This window comes from Choloepus didactylus, chromosome 11, assembly GCF_015220235.1.
Source record: "Choloepus didactylus isolate mChoDid1 chromosome 11, mChoDid1.pri, whole genome shotgun sequence".
NCBI classification, from domain to species: domain Eukaryota; kingdom Metazoa; phylum Chordata; class Mammalia; order Pilosa; family Megalonychidae; genus Choloepus; species Choloepus didactylus.
In genome coordinates this window covers 16,170,679-16,190,823 of record NC_051317.1, presented here as the reverse complement: position 1 = coordinate 16,190,823, position 20,145 = coordinate 16,170,679, and the positions used below count along the sequence as shown (strand labels likewise).

General features: G+C 44.8%; 1 protein-coding gene across 2 annotated transcripts in view; it reads left to right on the top strand.

The window, feature by feature from the left end:
* The window catches only part of CYFIP2 (cytoplasmic FMR1 interacting protein 2), a 123,053-nt gene that overhangs the window by 24,177 nt on the left and 78,731 nt on the right, over nucleotides 1-20,145 (top strand). For both annotated transcript variants that reach the window (XM_037799507.1, XM_037799506.1), the window contains exons 4-13: nucleotides 906-983; nucleotides 2,510-2,611; nucleotides 6,085-6,266; nucleotides 8,072-8,168; nucleotides 9,446-9,574; nucleotides 11,734-11,838; nucleotides 13,480-13,571; nucleotides 15,382-15,499; nucleotides 17,226-17,345; nucleotides 17,899-18,024. In XM_037799507.1, coding sequence (XP_037655435.1) covers nucleotides 906-983; nucleotides 2,510-2,611; nucleotides 6,085-6,266; nucleotides 8,072-8,168; nucleotides 9,446-9,574; nucleotides 11,734-11,838; nucleotides 13,480-13,571; nucleotides 15,382-15,499; nucleotides 17,226-17,345; nucleotides 17,899-18,024 — 1,149 coding nt within the window. The remainder of the gene's footprint in view (nucleotides 1-905; nucleotides 984-2,509; nucleotides 2,612-6,084; nucleotides 6,267-8,071; nucleotides 8,169-9,445; nucleotides 9,575-11,733; nucleotides 11,839-13,479; nucleotides 13,572-15,381; nucleotides 15,500-17,225; nucleotides 17,346-17,898; nucleotides 18,025-20,145) is intronic.

The window sequence follows — 20,145 nt, the reverse complement described above, 5'->3', positions numbered from 1 at the left end:
GTGTGTGTGTGTCTATTTCCATTTACTTTTCATTTAATTTAATTTTTCATTCAATTCAGACAAAATTTTAAGAGATCATTACCTTCATTTAACAGATGACTAAATTGAGAATTTGAGGTTATGAAGTGATTTAGTGAAAGCCACAGGGCTAACAAATGATGAAACTGGAATTTTAATCCATATATTTGTACCCTGAGCTTAGGGCTCTTTCCACAGTAGCACTTACTAAGTGGGGTGGGTTATTGCTGTGTTTTTCAGATCCATGCTGTTGTTGGGTTTGCCATCTGCTCTATTTATTATTTTTAAAAATTGATCATCATTTTCCTGCTTATGAAACAGTAACATGGGCTTTTATAAAAGTGGAAACATTATAGTACTATATAACATAGAGAGTGAAAGTCCTTGTCATCCAATCCCCTGAGAGCTGGCTGTTCCTAGCATGTTGCATATTCCACCAAAAATTGTTTCAACACATAATAATATATATTATCATAATTATTACTCTTTGTTTCGCTTTTAACTCATCTGCTGTACATACTGTTTAGCTTCTTTCTTATTTTCCTGCTAACTGTATATCTGGGGCACCTTTTGGTGGGGGAACATGAAGATCTGCCTCATTCTTTCTAAAGTGGCCATCCATTCATTTGAAAAATATGGCCCTTGGGTGTCCAAGGAGGATGAGTTAGGCTGATGCTTCTCAAGCTTATTGTAGGTGTGGGTCATCTGGGAATTTTGTTGAAATGCAGCTGCTGATTCCACTGGCAGGAAGGGGCCTGAGAGTCTGCACTTCCATTAATTTGGCTGGCCCATGGACTGTACCATGCCTCCTGAGGATATAGGGTTTGCTGAGGAACCTCATGGCACTGGTGTTGTTTCTCTCTGCTAAGTGTGTTTTGCTCTTTCAGAATGAAATGCTGGAGGAAGGGCACGAGTACGCCGTCATGCTTTACACCTGGCGCAGCTGCTCTCGGGCCATCCCCCAGGTGAGGCTGACCCAGCCGTGGGTCCTCTTGCCCCTGCAGGGGGCGCTACCACCCACACGTCCTCCAACAGAGCAGCACCTTCTCCAGGTGACAGGGAGCAAAGTAGGGCCTCTGAACCCAGGGTGAAGGCTTTCAGTAAAATTCATAACATCCCATACCCAGGAATTTTTAAAAATGTATGTTCAATATACTTTATTTCAAAAGTAGCTGATGCTGACTCTGCTATACCAAACCATGGCAGAAGGGTATAAAGGAAAATGTAAGACATCCCCTATGCCCCAACCCACCACCCCAACTCACCTCCCACCAAAGGGTAATCACTATTAAAACTTTGCTATATATTTTTCTGAGTCTTTTTCCTTGTGTGTGTGTGTGTGTGTGTGTGTAATAGATATATAATTTTATAAATTATCATTTACAAAAGTGCGTTCTTTCTATTTGTGTTTTTCTGCCACTTGCTTTTTTCCACTTAATTCTCTATCACTGCTTTTTTTCCACGTTGGTATGTACAGATATCATCATCATCATCATATGGTTAGTGGGTCCCATTGTGGCAAAATCAACAAATTAGAAGTCTATAAATAAACAAAAACTATTCCTCCCCCTTCCTCCTAATCCTCATTCCCAGAGATAACTACTATTAACAGTTTGGTTTATACCATTTCAGGTTTTCTGTGCCTCTAATGTATATGAACACACGCACACACTGTTTTGTTTTGTGTTTTGTTTACCAAAATTGGGATCAAATTATACTTACTGCTCTGCAACTTTTCTTACCTGTTAGTTTAATGTGGCCACTTTTTCATGTCACTTCATATAGGTCTATCTCACTCCTTCAGACAGTTATATAATGATACTGTCTGAATGAATCATAATATATTTTATCCATTTAGTCATCGACTGATGGGTATGTAGGTGGTTGTTACCATTTTGAGAATTTCCAAGCTACAGTGTAAGGAGTATCCTTGTGCACATCTGCACTCACTCTTCTATCTCAGTCAACCTGCTAGCGATCTTGGGCACATGTGTTGTGAAACATCTGCCAAGTGATTCAGTGTACACACTGCTTGAAAACCACTGGGCAGGGGAAGTGGATTTCTTGATGGGTGCATCTTATACTGGCCACCATTGGCCTGGGTGTAGCTGAAGAGGTTGATTCCAGGTGCATCCAGAGCAATGGACAGAGCAATTTTCTCTGCCTAGAGTCTGGCTGGGCCCCACTGAGCCAGGGGTGATGAAAACACTGAAGAGGGAGACCTTCCAAATTAGCGTAGATGTGTGAGCATCTCATGGTCGGGCACAGAATGAGGGACACAGAGGAGGGCTCTGTTCTCAGGACCGGCTGTTTTCTCTTCTGCAGCCAGACTCTGGGGAGCAGTTCTGCTCCCATCTGACCTGTCCAACGGTGGGTCCCCAGCCTTCTCTCACTGGGGTGACCATATCAAAGGGGCCCCATTAATCATTCAGCAGGTATGAGCCGTGCCTGCCTGGGCAAAGCAGGATGCCTGACCCACTTCTCCCTGCAGGTGAAATGCAACGAGCAGCCCAACCGCGTGGAGATCTATGAGAAGACAGTGGAGGTGCTGGAGCCGGAGGTCACCAAGCTCATGAAATTCATGTACTTCCAGGTGAAGGAGGGTGGGGTGGATTGGGATCAGGAGACTGGGAAAGGCCCCCACTGGTTGAGACACTGGGGTCTGGTTATTTCCCTGCTATGTTATTTTTCCATTTTGGCAGATATGTTTTGTGTACCCGCTACAGACCCCTGGAGGAACAAGGCAGTAAAGGGCCCTGTTCTCACGTCATTTACCTCCTAAGGGTATATGAGTGTGTTTGGGGTCAGGGGAGAGACAGAAAAACAATGCATCATCATTTCAGGGCATAGCAAGTGCTTGAACAAAACTAACAAACAAAAAAAAAAGGGGATTCTGTGATGGAGAAGGTCTACGATGTGGGTTTAGCATTAGGGACAACCTCTCAGGAGGTTGTTTGAACTGAGATCTGTATGATGAGAATGAGGCTGCCCTGCAATGATCTGGAGGGAAATCTTATCAGGCAGAGGGCACTGCAAAGGCACAGTCCCTGAGGCATGACTGAGCTAAGCATGTATAAGAAATAGAAAGAAGCCAGGGAAGAGCAGTTTAGCCAGAAAGAGGGAGTAGTAAAAGGTGAGGTTGGAGAGGCAGACAGGGACCCCATCACGCAGGGCACTGTGGGCTAGAAAAGAATATGTGGAAAAAAATAAAAAATAAAAAAAAAAAAAAAAAGAATATGTGGATTTTATCCAAGTACCATGGGAAGCCACTGGAGGATTTTAATGGCATGATCTGATTCAAGGTCTTCAATCAGCACTCGGCTGCTGTGTGGGAAATGGATGGGGGGTAGGGGTGGCAGTGAGAGACAAGGGGTGGATGTGGGGGTGGGGAGCAAGACTAACATCAGGGAGACCAGTTGGGAGGCCTGGAAGAGTGATCATTTAAATGAGGAAAAGGGAGAAGAGAACCAGGGCCTTCCATGAGTGAAGGGTAAGAAGACAATCTGTTTAAACAGAAATGACAAAGGAAAAATAATGCAAACAGGTCGATTATTATGAGTGTGTCAGGAGCGTGCAGGAATGCAGGTTGAGGACTTTGAGGTCAGTCTGTACCCCAGGGTGGGAGTCCTCCTGCACATTCCATGCCTTCCACCTGGTCAGCTGGAAAGCTGAGCGCAGCAGGTAGATTTCCCAGCACTGGTAGATGTCTGCACCCCCAGCCCTGTGCTGGCCTCCTGGGGGCTGGAGGTGGAGTGCTGTGTGCAGCCCGGGGCGAACAGCCCTGACCTTGGAGCAGAGAAATTCAAGTCAAACAAGTTGTTTAACATCTCTGACCCTCAGTTTTCTCACCTTGAAATAAAGTGCATTTCACAGGTTTGTGTTGAGGATTAAATTAGGTTAAATATGTAAAGAGCCCAGCAGAACCCTGGTTACAGACTAGGTTCAATAAATTGTAGCCCCCTGATTTTGCCTTCAAGAAACCTAACATCTCTTTGGAAAGGCAGGTCAAGAGAGAAGAAATACCCCCAAAATGATTAAGTGCCAACTGGGGGCCTCTGATAAAAGATGTTTAGAGAAGGGAGGACCTGGAATAAGCTGTGACTACACTGACAAATACAATATCCATGAGTCACATGTGATTTAAATTTTTAAAAAATTACATGTAATTTAAAATTCAGTTCCTCAGTCAAATGAGTCACATTTCAAGTGTCTACAGCCACCTGTAGGGGGGGGTATCATATTGGACAGCACAGATTTGGAATATTTCCTTCACTGCAGAGTTGTAGTGGACTTAGTCCCCAGAAGAGAAAGTGTGGCTTTGGTCTTTGAAGGAGAGGAACGCATGGCTGGCAGGGCATCCCAGGCCCGTGGAAGGAGCTGGGAGCTCATTCCTGAAGAGAAATTTCCCTTCCTTCTCCTCCTCCTCCTCCCCTCCCTTCCCCTCCCCTTCCCTCTTTGTATTACTGCAGTACCTTCTTTTCTGTTGTTGTTAAACTGCTTTATTTTTTGTTAACAGCTTTATTGAGATATTTTTTACTTAACATACAATTCATCCATTTAACGTGTATGATTCAGTGGGTTTTAGTGTATCCATAGAGTTGTGCAACGATCACCACTATCTAATTCCAGAACATTTTCATCCCCTAAAGAAACCCCCTACCCATTAAGCAACCACCCCCATCCTCCCCAGCCCCTGGCAACCGCTAATCTATCTTTTGTCTCTATGGATTTGCCTATTCTGGACATTTCATATAAATAGGATCATGTAATATTGCCCATTTGTGGTGGGCTTCTTCATTAAGCACAATGTTTCAAGGTTCACCCATGTCATAGCATGTATTAGAACTTCGTTCCTTTTTATGACTGAATAAAATTCCATTGTATGGATGAACCACATTTTGTTTATCCATTTATCAACTGGTGGACACTTGGGGCATTCCACTTTGGGGCTGTTACGAATAACGCGGCTATGGGCTTTTGTGTGCAGGTCTTTGTGTGAACATATGTTTTCACTTCTCTGGGGCATATACCCCAGTGTGGAACTGCAGGATCATATGGTAACTCTATACTTGAATGAAGAAGCCTGTTAATTATTCTCCTTGCTTCAGTCCTTGCCCCGACTACTTGTTCTCACCACAACAGCGACTGTGACCCTATTAAAATATGATTCGGGCCATGCTATCCTGTTTCAGAACCGCCCACATCTGCCTGACCTGCTCAGTGTCAGAGCCCGAGTTCTGGCCCCGGCCCCGTCTGACCCGACTCCCACCCTTCCCTGCACTCGGGCTCCTGCAGCGGCTCTGGCTCCTGCCTGTCCCTCCAACGGGCCAGGCGCACTCCTGCCGTGGGCCTTTGCACTGGCAGTCTACACTGCCTGGAATGCACTTCTCTGTTTTCCCTGTGTCTTTCTCCTCTTCTTCCAAGCTCTTTTATTAAAAGTCACTTCTTGATGATTTCTTCTCTGACTTCCTATTTGAAGTTATAGCTCCTCCCAGCTTTTCCCAGCCCTCTTCCCTTCATTTTTCTCCATAGCACATATCACATTCTAATATAAAGAAATTATTTATTTGGTTTCCTGTCTTCTCTCACTAGAATACAAGCTCTCTAGGGCAGAGATTTTTTTCTCTGTTTTGTTCCCTGTTCTATTCCAGTGTCGAGAGCGGTGCCTGGCACATAGCAGATGTTATTGAACAAATAGTTAATGAATGAATGAATGAACATCTTTCTCTGGATGTCTCTCTCGCTCTCTGTCTCCTTATTGTCTGGTACCCAACACTGTCCCAGATGCTGGAGATACAAAAATAAATACCATGTAATGCCTCTTAGCAAATGTGTGTTGAAATTGGTTTGACTCACTTCGAGGTCAGGTCCAGGCTCCCCTTCCTGGAAATCATCTGTGGATTGAGGATCAGCTCTGAGAAAGGCCTCCTGGCAGGTTTGCCTTTCCCTAAATGTCCAAGAGCTGACTAGTCCCCAGGGGAGCCTTGTCCCTGCTCCCCATGAGGGATTACTGTGAGCGGGCCCCCTAGGCTGCCCCATCCTGACTGCTGGCCCCTCTGCCTGCAGCGCAAGGCCATCGAGCGGTTCTGCAGCGAGGTGAAGCGGCTGTGCCATGCTGAGCGGAGGAAGGACTTCGTCTCCGAGGCCTACCTGCTGACCCTGGGCAAGTTCATTAACATGTTCGCTGTCTTGGATGAGCTGAAGAATATGAAGTGCAGTGTCAAGAATGACCACTCTGCCTATAAGAGGTCAGAGCCTCCTCCCCAGCCCCTTCCCCTCTCCCAGCCCAACCCTCTTCCTGGGTGGAGGAAATGGAGAAGAGGACAGAACCCTTCTAACAGGCTGGTTCTCCAGAACCAAGCTAGCGTTCTACCAAACACAGCTGGCATGGGTCTGCAGCTCTTTTTGTGGTTTGAGGAATAAGGCATGGGGCTGGGTCTTGGGAGAATTTGATCTTCTCAGGGTTTTATTTCTCAAGTTGGAATCAAAACCACATTTCACCTGTCTATAGAGGAACAGAGTTTTCTGCTGTCCCATGTATTGTGGGGCCAGTAAAATAATCAGAAAATGTTTATATTTACTGTTTTCTGCCAGAATCAGAAAACCAGTTACAACTAATTATGTAAACGAAGGAAATGTTGTGGCTCATGAATTAAAAGATCCAGGCATAGCTGGATCCAAGTGCTCAATTGATGTTGCTAGTCATCGGTTCTCTCCACCATTCAGCTTGACTTCCCCCTTTATTGGATTTATTCTCAGGCAGTTCACACCCTGTGGTGGCTCCCAGCAGCTCCAAGCTTCCTTCTGGTCAGTGTAGCGAACCCAACTGCTAAGGAAGTAAAGGATACTCCTACTTCCAAATAGTTTGTGCAAAAGTCTCAGGGAGGATTGTCAGTGTTTCAAGTTGGATCATGTGCTAATCTTTCAGTCGGTCACTGTGGTGGTGGCAGTGGCTCTGATGGGTCAGGTGCTCACTCGTGGAATTGGGGGTCACTGTCACCTCACAAGAAGACCTAGAAGGACTAAGAATGGAGAGCGGTCATTTCTTTCTAAAACTCAGGATACAATTACTCCAAAGGGAGGAAGGGCAGTCAAAAACAGCAGATGTCCTAGTAGTTAAGGCTCAGAGGGTTCCAAAGTGTCTGACAAATCTCTTGGGAAGGACTTTCTGTGTTATTGATACAGAGAGACGCTCCTCCTTGTACCAGCCCCTTGAGGCTCCAAGGTAACTAGAGAAGGCAGGGGGTGGGCTGCTTCTCACAATTTTACCCCCCTGAATGAATTGCGAAGCCCAGCAGGCAGGCCCCATCTCAAGCCTGAATCAGGAATGGCAACTCTGACAGAGACTTTATATATAGCCCACAGTACATCTTCCCCAAAGTTCTCCCAGCTCTGACCAACCTCTTCCATCACTGCCAAAGCTGCATCCTCTAATGAGCAGCTAGTTTTTAGCAGTCTTGTCTGTGTTCTCATACTTCATCATGGTGCAGGCTGCACCACCACTGGTTTAGGATGTAAAAGTCTGGAAAGCTGTGGCTTTCTCCCTCCAAGTCCTGTTTGGGCTCCCTGTGCCTGTCAGCCCTTTACCTGTAGTCCTGTTAGGTTAGATCTACTTTTGGTTTTTGTACAATGCTTTACTTGGAAAAATGTCAGTTTTTCCTAGAAATAACAGAATACACAATGAAAACAAAGCATCCTGCTCCAGACTGTTCTCCATAACATTCACAGTTAAAGCTTTTATCATGCATTTTCACTGCAGGTCACAAGGAAGCACAACCATGCTCATTTCACTTTTCTGTACCATCACTCTGCGCTTGTTAATGGGATGCTAATTACTTGCAAACCTTCCAAATTTGAGCTCTAGGTTCATTCTTGTCTTTTAATTTTAGGCACTCTTATCACAGAAATTTAAACAGCTCCAAAGAAATGATTCCAAAATACTCTTTGATGTCTGCATCATCTGTGATATTCAGAACTCATTAACTTTGAGGGAGAGTTCCAGCGGGTTGCATTTGAGCATTCCTCTCTGCAGCACCCATTCTCTCTGTTTCAGAGCGGCCCAGTTCCTGAGGAAGATGGCAGACCCCCAGTCTATCCAGGAGTCCCAGAACCTCTCCATGTTCCTGGCCAACCACAACAGGATCACCCAGGTGATTGCAGGCTCTTGGTTAGTCCTGACCTGGCTTTTCAGGGATGCCAGGCAGGGCCAAGGGATTGGGCAGATGGTGAGCAGACGAGTTCAAGTTCTGCTTTTCTCCACTGGCAGGATCAGCCCCATCTGAGAATGAAGTAAAGCTGCAGATTTAAGTCTCCCCTAGAGGTTTTGGTCTCTAAAAGCCTACACAGCCCATGCTCTGCCTCTGCAGAGGTAAGGGTTGAGAGCATGGGTGCTGGAGGTGTTTTCTAAACCTGGACTTGCCGTTGACCCATTATAACCCATTATGAGACCATGGTCAGGACCAAGGCTCAGTTCCCTTATCTGTAAAATGAGGCTAATAACAGAATCCATCTCATCAGACTGCTGTGAGAATGATATAAAATAGAAAGCCCTTAGCATGCAGAGCCTGCTGGATGTTTAGTGCTTAAGAAGGTGTGGCTGTTGTTACCACCACCGCAGCCAGCTGTGGCTCCTCATACTCTACCTGACATAATATGATGCTCCTCACTCATTGGTCAGTTCAACCTAAACCGGAACGAGTAAGTATGTCAGCAAGTCCCAGGACAAAACTGAGAGGGGCCCTCCCTCTTTCAAGGGTTCAGGCTCAGATCCCTCTTACTGAGGCTCCAGGTTGACAGGGCCCATCCTGCTCTTTGGTAACTTCAGAAGGCTGCTCAGCATCCGGGGCTCCAGGTTTCCTTTTCTGGAGACTCGGTCCCATGCTGCGTGGGAGAGTACCATCATTCCCTGCCTCTAGATGCCAGGCCGTGGCCCTGGTTTTCCTTTTTTATGGGGAATATTTCATTTACTGCCATGTCCTCATTAGGAAAAGACACCTGCTAGCCCATTTCTCCTCCACTGGGCTGAGTCTGAGGAGATGTAGTAGATGGTCCACACCCTCAGAACTCAGCTCAGATTAGTACAGGCCTATTACTGTAAAGCTGAGCTGCAATTACAACTCAGCCCAAGGAAGAATTTTCTAACCATCAGAACTGCTAGGAAATAAAATTGAGGCCTCCGCGAGAGGAATGCTTTCCCTGCCATGTGCAGGAACTCTGATTAGCTGCTTGTGAGGATGTGGAGGAGATGATTGGGTGTCACATGGTGTATGTGTGTGCAGGCTGGCATGCAGGGTTCCCCACCTTGGGCTTTCCATGTCACCTGAGCCATCAACGGGAGCGGTGCACTCTTGGTTGCCACCTGCTCAGCTGGGGGCTTCTGCTGTGGGTGAGGATGCAGTCTAATCCAGAGGGGGGTGCTGCTGTTTAGTGTCTCCATCAGCAACTGGAAGTGATCCCAGGCTATGAGGAGCTGCTGGCTGACATTGTCAACATCTGTGTGGATTACTACGAGAACAAGATGTATCTGACCCCCAGTGAGAAACACATGCTCCTCAAGGTAAAACTCCCTCTGTTCACACATGCTGGGGCCTGGACTTACCATCTCACCTCCTTCTGATTTAAAATCCTTTTTGAAACTATGTTTATTTTGTCTTACTTAAAAATGAATACAGATCTTACTGCACACATTGTTTCAGAGCCTGCTCTGTTCATTTAAAACATCATGTGCATCTTTCCAGAGGTCATTAAGGATATTTCTGCAATTTAGTTTTTAATGACTGCCAAATATTCCATTGTATGGGGATGCCTGCTGTTTAATGAATCCCCTGTTGCTGGACATATGTTTGCTATGCTGTATTGAATACCCTTTTAGCACTGCCTTTGTCGTATTCGTGATTATTGCCAAAGTTAACTTCCTGTAAGAGAAATTGCCAACTCAGAGGGAATGCAAAATCTTAAAATTTTGCTGTATTTTGCCAAACAGTCACAAATGTTTCATCATTTATAAGTTTCATTTTGACATTATCAAGTAATATTTATTCATTGTGGAAAATCTGTAATATACAGGAAAGCATAAAAAATTAAAATTGTTCACAATCTTTCCATCTATAGGGAACACTTTTAGCACTTCGAGCACTTCTAATTTTTTCTATGCTTGTGTATTTTCAGAATATGCAGTATACATAAATTTTGTAGGTGTATAATTTTTATCCTGTTATTAAATGCATTTGGAATATTATACAGCTGTTAAAGAAGTGCCATTGGATGAGCCTTCATTTGTTTAGCCATTATTCTATTGTTAGCTGCTTAGGTGGTTTCTAATTTACCTCTGACAGCTATAGCATGGAAATGAACTTTCTCTATATATCATTATACACACTGCATACTTGCTTTTGATTCTTTGTTCCCCAGAACCTCACCTTTCAAAAATTCTCCTAGTTGCTTTTCCTATTCTCCCCCACTCTCCTTCATGATACCCTTGCTATCCTGTGGATTCCTGTGGGTGTTCCCTTCTTTATATTTGCATAGCACCAATTAGGTTTTCAGGGTGGTGTGGCTTCGTGACTTGTCCCGTTTGGTTTCCTCTGGACAATCAGAAATCCAGGGAAGGCACCCAGAGCTCAGCCACCTCTCTCACCCCCAGTGCTATGGCTGGGCCAGGCTGTGTTACTAAATTCCGCTCCACCAAGCCATCTTAGATGCTGCCTTCAAATTCTGGAGTCTTTTAATTCTTCTGCACCCCAACCTTCCCACCTTCTTCAATCTGCTTTCGTACATTGTTTCTCACATTGTTTCTGACATTGTTTCTGACATTGCTTCTCTCTGCAATTTGCATTAGTTAACTCAGCTGCCACCCAGGGAGGACCCTTTACCACTAAATGAAAAAGTCCCCTTGTGGAACCACAAAATGCAACTAAGGGGGAAATGATTTTAACAATCCTCTGGTCTTCTCCTTTGTGTGTCAGATCAGAATTGGAAGTACAGAGAATAGTGACTAACCACGGTCACCCAGCAACTGTAGGCCAAGGGGAGCTGCACTCAGTGCAGGTTTTCAGCCTCACATTTGTCGAAAGTAGCAGAACTAGGCAGCGTTCTGAAGATTATTAAATGAACTGTAATATCAAGAATTAGCCTTGATATATGGTTGACCCATATGTAGGGCATTCTCAATGTTTGTTTTTTTAAAAGAAAGTCACATATAGCTCCTCAGAGATTTTTACGTTGTTGTAGCTCTCAAAAAAGACCTAAACCCATCAATTGTTGTCAGGCAGATCCTGGTTCAGAGCCTGTTCCTACCACTTACTAGCTGTGTGATCTTGGCAAGACGGTAAACCTCTCTGTGTCTCTGATTCCACATATATAGAATAAGGTTGTTGGATCAAACTTGACTCATAAGATTGTTGTAGGAATTAAAAGACATAATACTTGTTAAAGTCCTAATCCCGCAGTCTGGTCCATAGTAAGGGCTTAAGAAGTGGCCATTTATAAATTATAATTATATTAAATTAACGGGCCATTGACATTTCTTCACAGAAATCAAATAACTGATTGAAATTAGACCTATATTTGCTGTCTTCATTTGAAGACATACAGGTTTTTGTAAAAGAATGTGTCTTGAAAGGGTCTCAGTGATTTACACATATACATGGACCTTTTTTTTTTTAAGACTTTTCCAACATGTAACTAGTTTCTGTGCTCTGTCCCTTCTCTTTTTAGGTAATGGGTTTCGGCCTCTATTTGATGGATGGAAATGTCAGCAACATTTACAAACTGGATGCCAAAAAGAGAATCAACCTTAGCAAAATTGATAAATTCTTTAAGGTCAGTGGCTGGTCTGGGCAGGGGCTGAGGGGCCCAGGGCTTGTCAGAGCCAAGGTATTCCAGGTGAAAGGAATGAAATTAGCCAGGAGACAGTGCGGCTTGTCGACTGAACTGTGGGAGAAGCAGGATTGTAGAATGAGAGTGCCTCCATCTGCCCTTGGGAGAGGACTGGGTGCTATAGGAGCCTATCCATGAAAGTCAAACACATGTCCACGGCCTCTGTTCAGGAATCAGCCAGGAGTTTTTGCATTCAATTTTTGCATACTGCTTTTTTCCTTTCCTGAACTCCCTAGTCATCTGAAGAAAGCAGTGTGTACCAGAAGACAGCCCCTGCTTTAATTTTCAGCATAAATTAGAGTTTACAGATTGGAAGGATTAAAGATTAGATTTTAAATTAATTCATATTTGCAGAATCACAGCCATTTGCCTAAGCCACTGAGGCCCTCCACCTCGGGAATGAGTGCCTTATCAGCATCCATCCACATGCCCAGTATTCAATATATCCATCCCAGTGCCTCATAGATTTGAATTTCTGGCCCCAAATCTTTAAAAACAAAAACATGTGGTTAAAGTAAGTCTTTGTGGGTTCTGCAAGGAAATTTTGTACTTTGGAATTAAATTCCATTTCATCAATTTATTCTGGTGTTGGACACTTCAGGCATGGAGTTGGTTGTGACGGGTCAGACATGGAAAAGTGCATCTTAACATTGAAGAGAGAAATCCCTTGAAGGTGTGGTGTAGAGGGCTCTAGAGAGAGACACTTGCAAAAGCTACCAGTGCTTTAGTCAGCATGAATGAACAGGGGCAGAGCAGAAGACACAGCCTTGCCACTTAATAGCTGGACGACTTTGGGAAAGTCCCTAAACCCCTCTGAAACTCAGTTCCTCAGCTGGAAAAATATGCATGCTAAGGGTGTCTACTTCACAGGGTTCCCTTGAGGATTTAATGAGATTACATGGGTGAGTCAGGGCCCTGAGTTATAATCCTGGCTCCTTGACTTTGAGGTGGTCGGATTGTATGAAAAATCACTTCAGCTGTCTAAGCTTCGATTTCTGCATCTGTAAAATGGGAGTGATGATAATACTTTAAAAGTTACCATATGGGTTGAGATAACATTTTTAAAATATCTACCAGCCATAGATTTGAATTTCTCTGTTTGCCCTGGTCTTTGGATGGAAATTGTCTGCCCTCTGGTGTTAGGACTTATGATTTCAATCGCTGTTACAGTGAAGAGTTTCTCAATAAGTCCAAACTCAGCCAGCAGTCCCCAGATGACTTCCTAGTCCAGAGTCCCATGGATCCTCCAAGCCAGAACAAACCAGAGCAGAAAGAACAGTGTACTGGGAGGCAGGCCAGCTGGTCCTCATCTTTCATTTGTTCTTGTTCTACTGGCTAGGTGCCCTTGGGCAAGTCTCTTGGCATCTCGGGCTCAATTGCCTGGAGCAGACGGTTGGAGGCAGGGGAGAACCTGTCTGCCTGCTGAGGCTCCTTCTGATTCCAGGTTCATGTGGTAGCATCATCAGAGGAAGAAGCTAGGGGTTGACCCAGAGGCACCCTGATGACCTGCCTCCCCCAGTGGCAAAGGCAGCGGCTGAAGCCCCTCCCTCGGCATCTCATGCGCTCTGTTTGCTTCCTTTGCAGCAGCTGCAGGTGGTGCCCCTTTTCGGCGACATGCAGATAGAGCTGGCCAGATACATTAAGACCAGTGCTCACTATGAAGAGAACAAATCCAAGTGAGTGCCTGCCGTAATGTCTCTCGGCTCCCAGGAGGACGCCCAGCCCGGGCAGGGAGCCGAGGGGCCACTTCAGCCCCTCCTCCCTCCCCAGATCCCTGGGCAGGTGGATTCCATTGGATCACTGGTGCTCGGCCAAGGGGGAACAGTGGCGAGTGCTCTGAGCCCTGGTTGTATCCTCCCTTTGCTGCCAGGGTTCAAAAGTGCTCAGAGCATAGCCACAGCCCCTTCCCCATCTTGGTGGTGACACATGCCACCCCCCAGAGTGGGACAGCAGGAGTCCTGCTTCCCCTGAGAAGCAGGGAGGAATGGCAGGTTCAGTGTTCAGGTGGAGTGGGATGACATTGTTCTCCATCACTCCACTTCTCTCCTCAGAGGCTTCCTGTCTGTGCACTAAGTATGTAGTGGAGCGTGTTGTTGGGATGGTTCCAACTGAGAAATGGTCAATGGTCTCATGTGAGGTTATTTATAAACCACAATGTAAGGTAATCTATGCTAAGATCTGGAGTGTCCATGCCTCACAGAAGTTGGGGCCATCTCTCTGGGTTGTTCGGGAAGTTTCTTCTGTGTGCATCTCTCCCAAGCCGAGTGCTTGGTTGAGGAATATGAACTTTCCGTGCAGAGGGTGCTGACCCTCCTTTAGTCAAGGGTGAGTGCATTAGTCCCTTAAAATTATAGGAAGAGAGTGTCCTTCAGCTCGACCAGCCTTGAACCCCTGTGAATGAGTCTGACCAAGGAAAGAAGATTGGTCTCTTCATAACCCACTGGCTGCCAGTGTGTGAGGGAAAAACCATGGCATTGAGAACACCAGACCCATTTCCTCACTTTTCCCTGGAGGAATTTTTGCCATCTGAAGTTGTTGGGGAGTGAAAGCCAGTGTCATGACCAGGGCAGATGGCAGAGGCTCGAGTGGTCACAGTGCCCCATCCCTCCACAAGCAATTCAAAGGACAAATAGTGCCAAACTATAATATAAGCACAGGAAGGTCCATCACCATTCCGATTATACTTCTGAGAACCACTTCAGACTTCCTTTTGAAATACTAAAATCTTTCCACAATGTTTTTCTGTTATTTCTTGGTGCCCCTGCTTTATTCTCATGCTTAGTCTGTCTGCTGGGTCACCCAGCACTGGATGGTGGAGGAGGGTGAAGGGAGTTTTCTTTTTTATCTTGAGGAAGGAGGGTGAAGATTTTCATCTACAGTTAAGGTTGGTTTTCCCAATGATGTCCTTCCAAAAAGAGCTCAGGGAAGAAGAGAAGGAGAGAGAGGGTAAAAGAAGAGAGACAACCAAGGATGCCTCTGAAGATTATGGCTTTCCTCACCATGGGGGGCTTCCATGTTGCTAGGTTACTACTAAAAAGAGGCATGGGACCCTTCAGGTTTCCCCAATCCCAGCCCAAAGGCCCCCTCCAAAGCCAAGGAGGGCGATGCCATCAGTCAGAAGACAGGTTTGGGGAGGTTGCCACTCTGCTTTTTTTTTTACTTGGATTCTAGTCCTTTGTAGCCCTAGAAAGGCTGGGAGTCCCTCCCTGCTCACATACCTGGTAAGTACCGTGGGCAGGATGCCTGGAAAAGCCTGTGATTGGGTCTTAGAGGAGGCCCACCCTAAAGAGGAGGGGGCAGGACTGTTCATTCCACCTGTAGTCTCTACGGCATCAGGTTTAGAAGGCTCCCTTGCTGAAGGGGCTGGGATACCCTTTGGTTCCACCCAGGGGAGCCGGCTCTGTTGCAACCATTGAGTGGAAGGTGCCTGTCCCACCCAGACACCCAGGGCCAGGACCTGCTCAGACCCTGTGGTTTTCTGCCCAGGTGGACATGCACTCAGAGCAGCATCAGCCCCCAGTACAACATCTGCGAACAGATGGTCCAGATCCGGGATGACCACATTCGCTTCATCTCCGAACTTGCTCGCTACAGCAACAGTGAGGTGAGCACGGCCAGGCTGCTGGGATGGAGGTGTGTGTGGGGTAAGAACCAGCCCGGAAAGAATGTGAACATGCAGGATAATGGGAGCAGGAGTGAGGGCATGCACATGGGCAGGCTGGAGGGCAGAGTGGCCAAGAGCATGGATTTCGGAGCCAGACAGAACATCTCTGTGCCTCGGTTCCTCATCTGCAAAATGAGGATGATAATAGCGCCTGCCCTCAGAGGCTCATTGAGAGGCTTAAGTGGTACGACGCACAGAGCGTGCCCTGAGCCTGGCAGAAATTGTTCTGGGCCCAGAAATTGTTAATTCTGTGTGTCCATGATCCCAGCCATCTCTGCTCTGGATGACAAGAGAAACAGAGCTCTGGATGCTCATATTCATAATGCCATCTAAGTATTTTTAAACTACGCAATAATAAATGATCATTGTAAAAAATCAGAAAATACAATTAGGGAACAAGAAAGTCTGTAAAAACCTCCTATAATCATAATAGATTTTTGTTTTTCCCAATAACCACATTTTTATTGATGTTGAATTTTTCCTTTTTTAAAAAAAAATATGGAAACCTGATCAATGTACAAAATTCTCAAAAAACTACCAGATAGGCAAAAGAGTGGGGGGTGAGGGGGTGGATTTAATCATGCAAAAGTCTACCATTCAGAATCAACTGTGATTAATATTTGAGTAAATATATCCTTCTAGATCTCTTTCCATATAACCCTTCTGATAAATATATATGTTGTTTTAATAAACACAGGTCATCCAATACAAATTCCTTCATTACCCAGAACTCATGGGTTATTTACTCTGCACTACCTCAAGTTTGCTCACAGGTTCTGTCCTAAAGTGCAGCCATAGTGGTCATGATTTCCCAACCAAACTCAGGACATGTGTTTGGTCATTGGGCAACGTATTTGAAATGAGGACAGTCTAGCAAATGTAGGTGGTACGGTCATCAGGCCAGTGGCCCCCATTCTTGGGCAGCCTTGGGTCTTCTTAACCATTTGTGCCCATCAACTGAACTATAGGAATAATTTATCTAGGGTGCTGGTGCCTCCTTAATTCCTGGTCAAGTTTTGAGGTGGTCTAAGAGTAGATCTGGCTCGAAGTTATTTTTAAAATTATATATGCAGATGTACAGATACATACATGCATACACTTATGTATATTTTATGTATCTGCATATACAACTGCATGCATACATACTATGTTTTGCTGTGAAATATATCACAGGTAGATAGATGTTTGACTGTCCACATCAGTGATTTTCCGTTCATGAGTCATTTCTTGTTAATGAGTTGTAAAATCAGTTTAGCGGGTTGTGATTAGTATTTTTGTATGAAATAAAATAGAAAATCAGAGGGAATCACATGTAGTAAGAGTAAGCTTGCTCCGTGAAAAGGTTGTTTCATCTGTTTATTTACTGTGTCTGCACAGGCATGTGTTCCATTATGTAGTAGGCCCTTCGTACTAGAGGTCACAGTCAGGAGGTGTGAGAGCTGCTGGCCTGCAATATGCCAGAGTGGGAATGAATGGGGCTGTGTTGTCACACCACCTGCCCATGGACCCTCCACCATTGACGAGCCGTACGACCACCAACAAGGTTCCCTGTCAAGGGGGTGTAATAACAGCACCTCCCTTGTAGCATTCTTGGGAGGAATCTGTGAAATAATGTGTAAAAGTGCCAGCATGTGGAGGGTGACTGTGACGGACCCCTGCTCCCCAGGTGGTGACGGGCTCCGGGCTGGACAGCCAGAAGTCAGACGAGGAGTACCGCGAGCTCTTTGACCTGGCCTTGCGGGGCCTGCAGCTTTTATCCAAGTGGAGTGCCCACGTCATGGAGGTGGTAGGTGCCCCAAGGGTGAAGGACCCAGCTCCCTGCCCCCCTACCCCCCTGCACGTGGACTCGGCCTGCCTCTGCTCAGTACGCTCTTAAACAAACAGCAACAACAAAAAGATTTATTGAGCTAGAACTCACATACAGTACAATTCTCCATTAAAGTGTGTAATTCAGTGATTTTATTATATCAATTGAGTTGTGCAACCATCACCACAGTCAGTTTTAGAACATTTTCATCACTTTTGAAAGAAGATTTGTATGCTTTAGCTATCACCCTCCTTTCCCTCAATCCTCTGCAGTCCTAAGCAACCACTAATCTATTTGCTGTCCCTATAGATTTGCCTATTCTGGATATTTCATATAAATGGAATCATTTACTATGTAGTCTTTTGTGACTAGCTTCTTTCCTTTAGTGTAATGTTTTCAAGGTTCACCCATGTTGTGCATGAATCAGTATTTTATTCTTTTTTATGGCTGAAGAATATACCACTGTATGGATAGAACACATCTTATCCATCCATCAGCTGGTGGACATTTGCATTGTTTCTATTATTCCCAGTACTCTTGGAAGCTGGTTCATCCCACAGACAAATTCTGCAACAAGGACTGCCCCGGCACAGCAGAGGAGTATGAGAGAGCCACACGCTACAATTACACCAGTGAGGAAAAGTTCGCCTTTGTTGAGGTGGGTGCTGCCTCCCACCCCCACCCCAGAGGCTTCTGTTTGTGCCGGTGGTCCCAGGAGGGGTCCGGAGCCAAGTGCATGACAGTATTGACCCTTCCAATTTACACCCTCCTCCCTGCCGCCCCCACCCCTCTTCAAGTATCTGCTGTTGTCCAAGTCAATCTCTATCAAATGTTATTCAAAAATGATTAGATGCTCATTCTATTCTCAAAAATCCATAAGAAAATGTTGACCACCCACTAAAAAATGGGGAAAAGGAAAACAGCAGCAGAAGAAAGAAAAAAAAAAATAACAAATAGCTGAAAGACATGAAAAATCCTCAAACTGAAGAGTGGTCAAAGAATCATGGATTAAAACTAAGATGGGACATAATGCTTACCAATCAGGATGACAAAGGTTTAAAAGATTGCTAATACCTGTTGGTAGTTGAAGTGGGCAAAATAGGGATTCTTGGATACTTTTGGTGGCCCTCTACATTTTAAAGGCTTGCTAGATGGTAATCTCATATTATGTATCCAAATTTTAATGTGCATACCACATAAGTTAGAAGTTCTTCTTCTGGAATATATCCCCTGGAAATTAGCCAACTGTGCAAGCACATATATATATAAGAATGTTTATCCCCTATTGTTTATAGTACCAAAATATGCAAAACAACCGAAGTATCCTTCAGTACAGGAACAGGTAAGTAAATCAAGGTACAGCTACATAATTGAATACTAAGCAGCCACTAAAATGGATGTACCTACATGGAAAGAAATTCACAGGATATCATTAAGTCTACAAAGAACAGGCTAAAGAACAGCATGTAAAATTATCCCATTTATACTAAAATTAATATGCTTTTATATATTCGCACAAAAAAATTGAAAGACCTATATATTTATATTTATAAATACATACTTTTATATGCATAAACTACCATGTTTGGAGTTATTCCAAAGCATCTTCTTTATCTATTCCTTCCTTTGTCCTAATATTCCTAGCTATAGCTCCAGCCAGGAGCCTAGATTCTTTTATGATCTAAATTTCCTTTGCAGTTTATCCTCCATTATTTCTCTTCACTAAAGCTCTCCAATGATGTTTCTATACTTATTAATTCCATTCCAGATCTTCACTTCCTGAGCTCCAGTCTTACCATTTCCTTCTATTTCTTCCTTTAAGGTACAGAGGAAGAAAGAGCTTACAGTCTAAGCTCATCCATTCTTCCATTCATTCATTCATTCCCTTTGAACAAAAATGTCTTGACCAGTCACTGGGGACAGGGTGTACACAGCGTGTGACAGTTGTGAGGAGGCTTATTTGGTGAATGCTTTTCCCTGTGAATTCTGAACAGGTCAAGAAATTAACACTTGAATTGATAGGGGTGAAAGCATCGGGTGTGGTGCTGGTAAAGCTGGCCCAGAGAATGTGGCTTTGACCCAAGGCAACAAAACTTCCTGTCACTCCCCCATCATGTTAAACTTACACCCATTGAGTGATAGGTGTGACAGCTGGATAAATACATGCCTCCCTTCCTTGGGGTGGGGAGAGGGGGTGATTGCTGCAAGGAAAGGACAGGAACCCAGAGGGGAAAGCAAACACCCTGCAGGCAGACAGATCTCAAAAGAGAGAGGCAAGTTGGGCCACCACACTCACCACAGACCTGCCTTCCATCTCTCCAAACAGATAAGACTGGGAAGGGACAAGGGAAGAGGCAAAAGAAGGGCAGAGACTTTCCCCCAAAACTTCTAAAGGGGGAGAAGTTTCTACTTTTTGGATTCAAGCAGCAATTGGTCAAATTATTACAAAAGCAATGATTATAAAATTATTTAGGATAATTTATGGTAAAATAGTTCTGTTTTATGTGGCATGTGGATACATGATATGTGGAGAGGACTCCAAAAGTCAAAGAGCTACTCAAACTGTGACCATCTGTCACCAGTCTGCAACGAGATAAGTAAGGAGCCCATGCCGGAGTGAAAATCAACAGCATCGTGAAGAACACAGTTCAGTTTAGTTGACATCTTTGTTTGGTAGCAAGGCTTTCTCAGTGAAGGAAGCAGAGTGTTGATTTCCATCCTGCCACATGTTTCTTACCCGGTTGTGCACGAGCACTTTGTGTAGCACTGGCCTGATGAC